This window comes from Girardinichthys multiradiatus, chromosome 20, assembly GCF_021462225.1.
Source record: "Girardinichthys multiradiatus isolate DD_20200921_A chromosome 20, DD_fGirMul_XY1, whole genome shotgun sequence".
NCBI classification, from domain to species: domain Eukaryota; kingdom Metazoa; phylum Chordata; class Actinopteri; order Cyprinodontiformes; family Goodeidae; genus Girardinichthys; species Girardinichthys multiradiatus.
In genome coordinates this window covers 16,651,587-16,665,559 of record NC_061812.1, presented here as the reverse complement: position 1 = coordinate 16,665,559, position 13,973 = coordinate 16,651,587, and the positions used below count along the sequence as shown (strand labels likewise).

At 40.6% G+C, this 13,973-nt stretch overlaps 1 protein-coding gene across 3 annotated transcripts in view; it reads left to right on the top strand.

Moving 5' to 3' along the window:
- Window positions 1-13,973, top strand: part of arhgap9 (Rho GTPase activating protein 9) — a 78,798-nt gene that overhangs the window by 16,367 nt on the left and 48,458 nt on the right. For 2 of the 3 annotated variants that reach the window (XM_047347496.1, XM_047347493.1), the window contains exons 2-4: window positions 8,769-9,073; window positions 10,725-10,923; window positions 11,001-11,398. In XM_047347496.1, coding sequence (XP_047203452.1) covers window positions 8,852-9,073; window positions 10,725-10,923; window positions 11,001-11,398 — 819 coding nt within the window. In that variant the 5' untranslated portion in view covers window positions 8,769-8,851. Of the gene's footprint in view, window positions 1-8,331; window positions 8,349-8,768; window positions 9,074-10,724; window positions 10,924-11,000; window positions 11,399-13,973 lie in introns of those variants that run through there. The other variant, XM_047347495.1, reaches the window with a different exon arrangement.

Sequence of the window (13,973 nt, the reverse complement as noted above, 5' to 3'; positions counted from 1 at the left end):
GTGTCCTGGTTGGGGGTGGTCCTGTGGGGAAATTCAGCTCAGGGTTCATTGTGGGTGGGTGGCTCATTGGGTTGGGATCGGAATTCATTGGGAGATTGGGACTATTTTATTCTCTGGCGGCTCTGGTTGGTGGGCTGGACCATGTAGACCCCTCTTTTGTACATGGCTCCCTCTCTGGATGCGGATGGGGGTCTTTGGGGACTGGGGTCAGGGCGGGGGGTCGGGGTCCGGGCCAGGGTCGCTCAGGACCAGGTACAGGTACTGGGACGGTCTGCCTGTCTCCACCACCGGAGGGAAGGAGACCACCTCCTGGGTCCAGGGGCTGGTTGTCCCTATGGGGTATCGGGACCTGGACCTGGGAGTATAGAGTATGTATGGGGAGTGTGAATGAGGGTACGACGTCCATTGTTGTTTGTCTTTACGTTGGGTGACTGTGTGAGTGTTTTATGTGTAAGAATGAGGGTGGGAATGTGTGATTGTGACTGTGTGTGCCTGTTTTTTGTGTCATGTTGGGTCTTGGGCTGCTCCCTCTCCTGGATCAGTTTAGGCCCCTCATCAAATGTAGGGCCTATTTCCTTACCGTCACACTACCTGCCAGTGGTTGGTGTCTCTGCCCGCTGGTGTAATTGTTATTGTTATTCTTGTTATCTGGGGCTGGGTGCTTTGGTATGTGCTGGCTCCCTCCCGGCGGCTGCTTGCCGGGGCCTGGACCCCTGGCATCTGTCGGGCCTCTGCTTGGGGAGCGATATGTCCCAGGGTCTCAGGTCTCTGGGTCCATGGCTGGATCTGCTCGGGCGTAGACGGCTGCCGGCAGGGCCTGTGAGCTCGTCGCTGCAGCTCCCTGGGTCGCTTCACCACTGCTGGGTGGTTCCCCCTGGGACTCTCCCCTGCTCCTCTCTGGGGGGGTTGCGGTAGTCCCGGCAGTGGTTCGCCTGGGGTTCCTGTGCTCTGGGGGGCCATTGAGTGTCTGTGGCTCGGATCTCCTCCATATGCGTCCCGGGTCCAGGGGGGCAGGTCTGTGGCTCCTCACACTCACTATTGCATATTTTTATGGAGAAACCTTGTATATACAAGCACGCTCACAGTTAGACCCACAGGTGTTTAGATTTAGGTGCTAAGAGATACACAAATGTTCTATATTGAGCCACATTTACCACTAAATACATCTTGCATTGATAAGTACCGTGCACTTTTCGGTAAAAAAGCTGGTAATATGAATGTTTCTGCAGGTGTAGAAGGAAGCACAGTGTTATTGTGTATTCTCTTCGTCCTTCTTTTTTTCTTCCATTCTTTTCTCCTTCTTTCCCCTTTTCCTTTTTGCCCACCCTTTCTCTCTTTCATGCTTCTTTTTTTATTTCCATTTTAATTTTTGTCTCTGTGTCCGTAACAACTAAAATAATCCCAAAGCAGTTTCTAATAAAGTTTATTTTTATAAATACCAAGCAGAGCTTTAAAGCATTAGCTTTAATGCTCCACTTGTAAAAAGTAAATCTGTTTGGTTTTTTCTTGGCGCTCAGAATTGTTGTCTGAGTGCCAAGAAAAAGCCAAACAGATTTAGACAGGACACGGTTAAAAAAATAAATAAAAATCATTATCGAGCCCTTGCCTAGTTTCAACATTTTGTGGGTCCTTTAGTTTTTTGCATATGATATGAAAAAAAAAGACATGTCATTATTAGAGGGCCGTCAGATTTCTAATATATGTTCAGCTGTTCAATAAAATCATTTTGTGTCATATTTGTGATAAAACAGTAAAGAGCTGACTGGATCCCAATCAGCTCTTTTGCCAGGTATTTTAGAAGGTTTTCCACACAAATTGCATGCTTTTCATTTCAATTCAATTCAGTTCATTTCATTTATATAGCACCAATTCACAACACATGTTGTCTCAAGGCACTTCACAAAAGTCAGATACATACATTCCAATTAATCCTAATCATTGCACAGTGTCGTTAGATTCAGTTATTTATTCAAATTGGATTAAAAGTTTTTCTGTCTAAGGAAACCCAGCAGATTGCATCCAGTCAGTGACTTGCAGTATTCCCTCCTCCCGGATGAGCATGTAGAGACAGTGGACAGTCACTGGTGTTGACTTTGCAGCAATCCCTCATACTGAGCATGCATGTAGCGACAGTGGAGAGGAAAAACTCCCTTTTAACAGGAAGAAAACTCCAGCAGAACCAGGCTCAGTGTGAGCAGCCATCTGCCACGACCGACTGGGGGTTTGAGAGAACAGAGCAGAGACACAAAGAGAACAAAGAAGCACTCATCCAGGAGCCCTTTCTATGGGAAGGAAAAGTAAATGTTAATGGATGTAGCTCCTTTAGAAAAAAAAATCAGATAAACTCTGAGCCAGTTTTCAAGGTTAGAGTCTGAAAGAGAGCACATAGAGTTAGTCACAGTAAAAGCTCAGTCAATTGCCATGTCTAGGAGAGAGAAAGGGTTAAACACTGAAAGACAGGGCCATGTGGATCATCGGTAGAGGGTGAGCATTAAGTTGTTGCCAGCAGAAGCTTGGACAATGCCCCTCTCCAGAAAGGTGTCACAGCTGGACACAGAGTCAGGCCAGGTGTAGTTTCTAGGAAGAGAAAAGAGAGAACAAAGTTAAAAGCTGAAATAACAGCAAATTATGCAAAAATTGGAGAGTAGTGTGAGAATATAGCGAAGAGGGTGAAAGTGGTCATTATGTCCTCCAGCGGCCTAAGCCTATAGCAGCATAACTACAGAGAGAGCTCAGGATAACCTAAGCCACTCTAACTATAAGCTTTATCAAAAAGGAAAGTTTTAAGCCTAGCCTTAAAAGTAGACAGGGTGTCTGCCTCACGGACTAAAACTGGTAGCTGGTTCCACAGGAGAGAAGCCTGATAACTAAAGGATCTGCCTCCCATTCTACTTCTAGAGACTCAAGGAACCACCAGTAAACCTGCAGTCTGAGAATGAAGTGCTCTGTTAGGAACATATGGAACCATCAGATCTCTGATGTATGATGGAGCTAGATCATTAAGGGCTTTATATGTGAGGAGAAGAATTCTAAATTCTATTCTGGATTTAACAGGGAGCCAATGAAGGGAAGCTAAAGTATGGGAAATATGATCTCTCTTTCTCATTTTCATCAGAACTCTTGCTGCAGCATTTTGAATCAGCTGAAGGCTTTTAACTGCATTTTGTGGACATCCTGATAGTAAAGAATTACAATAGTCCAGCCTTGAAGTAACAAATGCATGGACTAGTTTTTCAGCGTCACTCCTGGATAGAATATTTCTAATTTTGGCAATGTTCCGGAGATGAAAGAAGGAAATCCTAGAAACCTGTTTAATATGGGATTTAAATGACATGTCCTGGTCACAAATAACACCATGGTTTTTAACTTTAATATCGGAGGTCAATTTAATGCCATCCAGGTTAAGGGATTGACTAAGCAGTTTCTTTTTTAAAGACTCCGGTCCAAAGACGACAACTTCTGTCTTGTCTGAATTTAGAAGCAGAAAATTTAAAGTCATCCAAGTTTGTATGTCTTCAAGACATCCTTGTAGTCTATCTTACTGGTTGGGCTCATCAGGATTCGTGGATAAGTAAAGCTGAGTGTCATCAGCATAATAGTGAAAATGTATTCTATGCTGCCTGATAATTTTACCTATTGGAAGCATATATAGAGTAAAGAGAATTGGCCCAAGTACTGAACCCTGTGGTACTCCACAATTAACCCTGGAGTATAAAGATGATTTATCATTTACATGAACAAACTGGAATCTGTCAGACAGATAAGATTTAAACCAGCCTAGCGCTGTTCCCCTGATCCCTACAGCATATTCCAGCCTTTCTAAGAGAATATTGTGATCGACTGTATCAAATGCAGCACTGAGATCTAAGAGGACAAGTACAGACACAAGTCCATTGTCTGAGGCCATAAGAATATAATTAGTGACTTTCAGCAGAGCTGTTTCAGTGCTATGATGAGCTCTGAAGCCTGACTGAAACTCTTCAAACAGATCATTGCTGTGTATATGCTCACACATTTGATTAGCAATGATTTTCTTAAGAATTTTAGATAAGAATGGAAGATTGGATATAGGTCTGTAATTTTTCAAGTCATCTCGATCAAGCGAAGGTTTCTTGGGTAAAGGTTTAATTACAGCTACCTTAAAAGCCTGTGGTACATATCCATTTACTAAAGATAGATTAATCATATCTAAAATGGGGCTGGTAATCAGAGGGAACACTTCCTTAAATAATTTGGTTGGGATTGGGTCTAACATACAACTTGAAGGTTTAGATGAAGCTAATATTTCTGATAACTCAGGAAGCTCCACAGGATCAAAGCAGTCCAAACACAAATCAGGTTCTGCAGTTATTTCCAATGTTGTCTCACTTGCTGAGGGTGAAATAATCATCTTTGGGAGTATGTCAAAGATTTTCTTTTTAATAAAATCAATTTTATTTAAGAAGAATCCCATAAAGTCATGACTGCTGAGAGCTAAGGGAATAGATGGCTCAACAGAGCTATGACTCTGTGTAAGTTTAGCAACTGTACTAAAGAGAAACCTAGGATTATTCTTGTTCTCTTCTATTAATGATGAGAAATAAGCTGTTCTAGCTTGGTGAAGTGTCTTTTTATACAACAGTAGGCTATTTTACCAGATTAAGTTGGAATCCTCTAGGTGTGTAGAGCGCCATTTTCTCTCCAATTTTCTAACATTGTGCTTTAAAGCACGCAGCTCTGAATTAAACCAGGGAGCTAGCCTCCTATGAATAATGACCTTCTTTTTCATTTATTTTAGTCAATCTGACATGCAAAAACACCAAAATTAAGCACACAAGCAATGGCAAACAAATTACATACAGCACTCCCTTCTAGGGTTTTTCCATTCACTAATATTTTATCTATCATGTGTTTTTTCCTTTATTGCTGCTGACATGTCATAAGCCCCCATGCCCTCACTTCCTTGCATATGTTGTCCCTGCCTTTCAGCAGCCATTACAGGGTGCCTGTTTCTGTCTCTAACACCATATGGCCTTCTCTGTGTGTTGATAGTGTGTGACGACAGTGCCAACTGTGCTACAAATAGAAATACAGTCTTGCCCTTTTTCCCCTTTTGTGCATCCTCATACCACTTATTTATTTTTTACATTTATTCTATATTAAAGTTTCAGGAGTTTAGATTTTACAGTGTAAAATGATGCATCAGATATTTTATTTGCCTTTAGCCAAATGTCCACTAACATTACTGTGGTGAATCAGAGAAAACTACTATAATTAAAATCTTGAGTCACAGAATGACGAAGGCTAGCACCGTTACCGACACATCTTCACTCCCCCCAGCAGACATACTGTCCTTTGAGAGGATGATATCAAAACCGAGAAACATGCAAAACCAAATGAATCTCATTATTTGACTAGCTTCTTTTGCACTCAGTAGGAGAAAATTGCATGTGCCTCTGTAAATGTCTTGTGTCTCTGTTGACAAGGTAGCCTTAAAATGTCAATGTAGATGCTGACTTGTAACTGCGAGGTTTTGGAGTCTTAGTCTGCATTTTCTTCTTCCTTTTTTGAATTGTGTTTCAAGAAAGAAAGACAGGAAAAGGCAAACAGGTGTGCAGTAGTATCAGCTATGTGCTTCCTGTTTGCGCCTGGAGAACAGCTCATCGTGGACGGATTATATCGGAAGGTATTGCAGCATGCTGTATATCTTTTTTTATTTAAACCAAAAGTAAGATGTAATTATTTATTTTTTGTTTTAGTTGTAGATTACATCTCATTGAAGCTATGCAGCAGAATTGTTTGCAAATATAAATTATCTGCCTTAAGCTGCGCCTTTTAAAACAATTATAGTGGTAGTCTTGTGATTTTTACTGACAAATTAAAAATTATTGATTTCATTTTAGCCGTTACTACGTTAGTAAGTAAACCCTAGAGTGCATCTCATGTGTAAAGAGCAAATAGCAAGATGGAAAGGATATGACCCAAACTGTGGTTGAACCTTGATGTGTCTTTGCAATTTCCTGTTTTCTTGTTCGTTTTGTTCCTCCGGCTTTTGCCTCTGTCCCTTCTGAGTTTAACTGCATGGCTTAAACAAGTGAGAGAGCCAAAACCAGGAAGTCAGTGAAGAAGGCTTTTAGAGCAATAGCGATATCATATGGTTTTTGTCTAAGAAGGGAAAGTTTTGATTTCGATGACAATATATTCAAAAATATTCGTAATCTTTGACCCTTTTTTATGTGATTGGATTTTTTTCATTATAAACCTACATAAAGCATCACATTATTGTGAATTCAAAGAAAAAATATGTATGGTTTTCAGCATTTTTTAGAAATACAAATGCACACTGAAAACGTCACACTGAAAATGTTACATGCATATGTATTTTTTTCCATTCTTTGCAAAATATCACCAGCATAGTCAGATTGGATGAAGAGCATCTATGAACATAAATTTTCTAAAGTCTTGCCACAGATTTTCAGTTGGATTTAGGTCTGGAATCAAACTGAGCAAATCTAACACAGGAATAGGCCTTGTGTTAAGCTCTGTCTGTATGTTTAGGGTCGTAGTGTTGCTGGAAGGTGAACATCCACTTCAGTCTCAAATGTTCTGCAACCTCTAACATGTTTACCTCCAGGATTTACCTACTGTGTTTAGCTCCATCCATCTTCAGCTCTGACCAGCTGCTGCCCCATATACCTGCTAAAGAAAAGCATTCCCACATCATGATTCTACATTCACCACATTTTGCTCTGGGGATGATTTGTTCAGGATGCAGTGTTAGTTTTCCTCTACATACAGTGTTTTGCACTGTTTAATGTTGGTTTGATAAGACCAGAGCACATTCATCCACGTGATTGCTGGGTAATCGTGAGTAAACTAATATTCGTGCTGTAAAAAGATTCTCCCACATGAACTGTGGAATTCTGCAACTCTTCCAGGGTTACCATTGGCCTATTGTTGACCGCTTCTCTGAATAATGCTGTTCTTGCCCCATCAGGTTGTCCTGGTCTTGGTGGGTTTGGAGTTGTGCCTTTTATTTTCAGGTGATGGACCGAACTCTGAGATGTTCAAAGTTTGGGATATTGTTTTTGCTTTATACGTCTCCAAAACACTTTACTAATGTTCCTTAACGAACATCTGAGGCCTTCTCATTACAGCTACATTTAAACTGAGAATAATTTACTCACTGGTGGACTCTTTTTACTAATTAGTTGACTTCGGAAGGAAATTGATTGCACTTGATTTTATTAGTGATATCAGATTATGGGGGGTTGAAGACAAATGCCCACATGTTTTAGATTTTAATTGTAAAGAACTTTAACACCGATGTGTAATTTTCCTTTTAATTCATTATGATGGACTAATTTGTGCTGATCTGTCACATAAAACCCCTAGAAAAACTTAGAAATTTGTGGTTGTAATGTGACATGATGTGAAAAATGGTGAAGGTATGAATGCCTTTACAAGGCACTGCAAACTGGAAAACTGTGCATTACTTGCTGATGCTTGCAAACTAAAAGCTTCTGAAGATTTATAAAATTAGACCAGTGTCTGTTTATGCCATATCTAAAAAGTACTGTCCTGCTACAGAGTTGGCTTGCAGATACTACAATCAATTTGCATTACCAACCATTGTTTAGTGTTTTCAAGGGACCCTATTTAATTTACTCTTGATGATATTAAAGCTCCTCTGTAGTATGACAGCATCGTATCAGTGTTAACCTTTCATTTATCCACACGTGGACTCCCTCTCTCCTCATACGGTTGTGCAGAGGGCCTTTACTGTAATTTTCTGTCGCCGTGCTGGTTACACACTCCTTCCCATGCCTTAATAAGAGTGGGATTATTAAAGTTCAGCAGGATATCCCCGCCCTCCATTACATCAGCCCACTGCTTTATCCTCAGTCCTCCGTTTTCCTCTTTTTCTCTTGCACGTTTATGCATTCTGCTCTTTTTTCACCTTCGTTTGTTCTGCACAGCATTTCACTCCTCCTGACATGGCCTGACGAACACTGTTGCTAGGTACTTTGGGATATTCTTTTTTTTATTTGTCTGTGTGGATGTGTTTTTTGAGAAACATGTTTATCAGGTTGGGTGGGTGTATGTACCATGTGTATCAGGCAGAAAGTTCCATGCTCTTGTCTTATAAGGTGGTCTTGGCGGGATAAAAACAAGGGTTTAGCTTGAGGGATGCTGGCTCAGGTGGAGCGACAGAGACGGAAGCTATTTTGGGAATGCTTCGCTCCTCGCATCAACTAAACGCACGAGTTACTCACTCACATGGGCCTCTTGGTTCTGAAGGGATGAAAGGACAAAAGGAAAGTGGGGTGATGCTCTGTTTTGTGGTCCTCCTCTGCAGTGTCTGTCAGGTATGCTAAAACTGGAGCTGGGGAAAATATTTTTATTCCATTCTTCTGCAATTATTGTAGCATTCATTGTTTTTTTTTATTTACTGATAGTGTTAAAACCCAGCCATTAGGTAAAAAGCTTACTTAACCACAGCTGCCCAGAGCTGAAAGTGCTTCCTTCATCTGTTCTCCAGTTTTTATGTTTCTACACATACAGTCATCTATTGATTGAAAATGGTTCATGCATAAAAAGTGCATAATATATTCTGGTAGTTACAAACCATGATTATTATTTGAAATACTATTTTCTATTTTTGTGACTGATCTGATTCATATTCTACCCCTTTCAACCTACTCATAGCCATGTAAGATTTGTAGCATTCTTTGACAGCTGTGCTATTTTTTCTTTCTTTGTGTATTTTTACTCTCTCTCTGTTCCAGACCATGCAGCTGCTCTGGCTCCAGACTCACCTGCCTTGCGCTGTCCCAAGCAGAGACTGCTGAACCTGACCGTGTGAAGAACCATGCTGTCTGGCTCCTGGCGTCGGTCTGTGGGGCCGACACAACCTGCGACGGCACCCGTGGTGAACCCCAGCGCGATGACTGTGTGTGGCGTTCCCAGCGGTACTGTGGTTCTTGAGGCTCAGTATGACTACAGCTACCGTGGGTCAGATGGACGACAAGTTTGCATAAGAGAAGGCGAAAGGTTTATTCTCCTGAAGAAGACAAATACAGATTGGTGGCAGGTGAAAGAACATTTCTTCTCTTGGGTGTGGATGGAACCATATGTATAATAAAAAAATGGATTTAGATTATTCAAGCTTTGGAAGCTTGTACTGGATAATGCTTGTAATATGGGGATAGAGACAAATCTAAGGAAAAGATTCCTGGGATTTGTTAACTGCTGCTTTTCTAACTTCCTGTTTGAGCAAGCAGTGCAAACAGGCAAAGCATGGAAGTTTTACATTTCAGATCTGTCCTACATGTACATCTTAACACTTTTTTTTAATGAAATCTTTGATTATAGAAAAACTACATATTAATTTTTCACAACTTATATAAAGTTAGTTCGGTTTTCTTTAAATTACCACAAGAACTGTTTGGCCACAGAGGCGCACCACATCATTCACTATTGTGTTACAGAGCCTTGCAAGAATATCAACAAATCAGTCATTTTTTTTACTTATTAATTCTTATTCTTATTAATTGAATTTAATTAGTTGAACATAATTTATTGTAACATAAGTTTATTTCCATGCACCACCACTACACCACTACAGTATGCACAATTCTTAATTAGTCAAGAATATTGCTATTCTTGGTTCCAAATGCTGTAGATGTAGTGTTTTCAGAGTGTGTTTTGTGTCTTCAAAAATCTCTTGAATACTTACTGTTGAAACGAGATAGTTACATTGACTGTATAAAAGGTTTTAGGTCACTTAGGATTATTAAAGTTATTTCCATTTGCTAAACACCAAAATAATAAGTGAGAGGATCCTTTGGAGAAATATTTAAACTTTCTTCAAATTCAGGAGTTTACATAAATTTCATTTGTATTTTACAGAATATTTTAAAATTTTTACTTGGGTCAGATATTTTGGGTATCCTTTCACAAGCATTCCATAATAGTTTGCTGGTATTTTGATCCATTCCTCCTGAGAGAACTGGTGTAATTGAGTCAGGTTTGTGAGCTGTCTGTTGTGCACACACAGTTTCAACTCTGCTCACAAATTTTCCAGGGTAGAGATTGGGGCTTTGCTATGGCCCCCCTAAAACATTGACTTTGTTGTTCTTAAACATCTTGTTTAATTAATTACATTTTTACTTTGTTGGTATCCTTTGGGTCATTGTCCTTTTGGAAGACCAAAGCCAAACTGTAAATTTCTGGCTAATGTCTTGAGATGTTGATGCAGTATTTCTACATAATGGTTTTTTTCTCATCGTGCCATCTGTTTTGGGAATTGCACCAGTCCCTCCTGTAGTAAAACAAGCACATGATGCTGCCTCCCCTATACTTTACAGTTGAGATGGGGCTTTCAAGGTTTCCCCCTTTTTCCTTCAAATGTAATGATGGTCAAATACATCAACTTTAGTTTTATCAGACCACAGGACATGTCCCTAGGAATTAATGTCTTTGTCCCTGAGTCCACTCTCTGGGACAGACAACCCATTTCCTTCCTAAATGATGTAGTGGTTGGACATTCCCATGGTGTTTACATTCGCATATAATTGTTTTACCAGATGAGCATGACAGCTTCAGGCACAGGCCTGGCTTCGACTAACTCAACAGTTGAGAGTTAACCTATCATATTCTTTCTTGAATGTTGCTGTGACTTGATTGTATTAATTCAAAAATAAAAAAGAAAAAGCATTTATCTTAACTTTATTCTTGGACAGGTGCGAAGGATTGGTGCAGCCAGCAAAACAAAGCCATTGTATGTCCCTGCTACATATGTGACTGAGGTACCTATCACACCAATGCCTTCGCCCCAACGCCTTGTCTCGTCCGTCTCCCTGCACTCCAACATGAGGATGCTACCCCGAGTTTCACTCTCTCCCAGCTTCACTGGAACTGGCAGTAATGAACAGAGTCAAGGTAATGTTTTAAATACCAAGTTCAGTCAAGAAAATTAAACAGTAAAAAATACAGTAACTGTTGTTTTTCCTCCACAGTCAACAAACCCATGTATAGGTCCATGGAAAACCTTAACTCTTATAGCAGTGCCTTCCAGAGGTCTGACAGGAACCCCAGGATGAGGGAAAACCATTTCCCCACCCTGCCTTTGTCTGGACTCACCTGTACATCCATATCTTCCACCTCCCAGTCAGGTCACCTCATAATCCCAAGGTCTCCTGCAGCTTCCATGACTCAAACAAACTCATCAAATCCCAGGGTGGTCCCTACAATCACCCGGAGTCAGAGCTCCAACAACCTGCCGGATAACCTGAACGAGAACCCGTATGACGAGGTGGGGGGAAGCCTTGGCAGTCGCATCAACCTTAAGGCTCCTAAGAAGTCTTGCAGCCAGTGGGACATGGTGGGGGCTTCAGGCAGGAAAAACCATCTGCAGGTAAGGGAAGTTAGGATCTAAGAAAAGACAGAGGCAGAGTTTACCCAAATGTCTGGTTAAACAATCATTTTTAAGACTGAATGAACAGCATGGCCAGTTTTACCTTTGCTGTACACTGAAAACATTTGGATAAATGAAAGAAAAGATCAGCATTTTGGCTGTAAGTTAGTATAAAGGTATCATTCTTTGAAACTTTATTCCAAACATCTAGGTGTGTACAACTATAGGAACAAGAAGATTGAACACACAATGCATGTACAACACACAATGTAGTACAATACATATTTAGTATATAGTTTCAGTGTTACACAAGTATAGGCTCTAATGACATCATTTCACATTCAGACACTTTCAGTGCTGTTCTCTATTTACCTGACTTAGCTACTCAGTATACACTATATACATAAGATCTAAGAATGACTTTGAACTAGATTTAACTGTGTTTCAGCTGTAAGTCAGACCTGCAACCTGCTAAATCAAGCCAATAATATATTCTTTTCAGTATCAACAGTAGAATCAGAATCAGAAAAGCTTTATTGCCAAGTACGTTTTTGGACATACAAGGAATTTGTTTTGGCGTAGTCGGTGCAATACAGTACAAATTAAACAGTATAAACATATCTACAATATAATATAAATATATGTGCACAGTTTTAAGTGAGTGAGAGTAAATATAGAGCAGTTTAGGATGCAAGAGCAATACAACAGTGCAGGTGATCATTGTGCAAGTATGGCAGTGCAAGTAAAGCAGGAGTCCAAGCTGAACGTTAATGTAACGCATAGAGTTACAGTGTTACAGGCGTCCTGTCAGCAAAAAAGGGGGGGTGTGGGGGAAAGGGAGAGTGTCAGGGTGGTTTCCGGGCTTTGTTAACCAGGCTGGTGGCAGATGGGAAAAAACTGTTCTTGTGGCGTGAGGTTTTGGTCCGGATGGACCGCAGCCTCCTGCCAGAGGGGAGAGTCTCAAAGAGTCTGTGACCGGGGTGGGAGGGATCAGCCAGAATCTTCCCTGCCCGCTTCAGGGTCCTGGAGGTGTACAGTTCCTGGAGCGACAGTAGACTGCAGCCAATCACCTTCTCAGCAGACCGAATGACACGCTGCAGCCTGCCCTTATCCTTGGCTGTAGCAGCGGCGTATCAGATGGTGATGGAGGAGGTGAGGATGGACTCAATGATGGCTGTGTAGAAGTGCACCATCATAGTCTTTGGCAGGTTGAATTTCTTCAGCTGCCGCAGGATGAACATCCTCTGCTGGGCTTTCTTGATGAGGGAGCTGATGTTTGGCTCCCACTTGAGATCCTGGGAGATGATGGTTCCCAGGAAGCGGAAAGATTCCACAGTGTCAATTGTGGAGTCACAGAGGGTGATGGGGGCAGGTGGGGCTGGGTTCTGCCTGAAGTCCACAACCATCTCCACTGTCTTTAGAGCGTTGAGCTCAAGGTTGTTCTGGCTAGTATGTGAATAAGCAATTTAATCAGAATGAAAGTCAGCTTTAATCACCATGTTTGCGCACACAAACTAGGAATTTGACTATGGTTCCACTTCGCTCTTTATGAGGGCTTTTAAAATATAAATATTTACAAATGGGAAAATATGATATAAAAGTTTTTCTGTCTTGAACATATGTGTATATACAGTATTTTTACATAAGGAGAGCAAGGTTGAATTAGTGCAAAAATGCCTGGTATCGACATTCTGACTTTTAAGTCTTCATTAGTGACAGAGTGGGGAAAGAAACTGTCTCTGTGCCAGCTCTTTTTTTTTTTTTTGGCAAAAAGTGCCATGTAGCGCTGGCCTGAAGATAAAAGTTTAAACTACTTGTGTCCAGGAGAAAATCCTTTACTCACAATTTGTGTTCTGGTGAATCCACAAATTAATGTCAGATTTAGTTCTGAGCTCTGACAATAGCTTTAATTCCCTTCCTGAATTCACAGTGCTGTTAAAAAAATCCATTACCTCTTCTTCTTCTTGAGCTTTTTTGCTAGCCTCTGTAGCTTTCAGGACAAACATGACTGATAATTATAATTATTCACGGTTTGATCCACATCCAGTTTCAGCTGAAGAAAAATAAATCCTGAGCATGATGCTGCCACCACCATATATTTCACTGTGGGTATGTTGTTCTTTTGGTGATCCACAGTGTTGCTGTCAGGCTCTTGGCTGCTTCCCTGAACAGTTTTCCTCTTTATCAGCTATGGAGAAAGGTCTATTTGTAGCCATACCTTACCTTACCTAAAGGATGCAAATAAACAAATTTATGGACATTTCTTGTAGGACAGCTGATCTATTTTTTAGGTTAATCAGATTTTTTATAACTTGTAGCTGGTGTGTACCCAAGAAAACTGATGCTTGAATTTAATTAAAAGGTTTTTCAGCAGAGTATTAGTTTAGGTCTGTGCACACTTATGAAACCAGGTTTTTGCACCGTTTTGGGTTTTACATTTTTCCCTCCAACAGATTAGGGTTTTCTCAGTTAATTAATATGGGTTATTTCTTACATTAAAGGTGGATGATTTGAAATGATCTGAAACTGTTCATTGCTCTAATTTTTACATTACAAAACTCTAGCATTTTAAAAG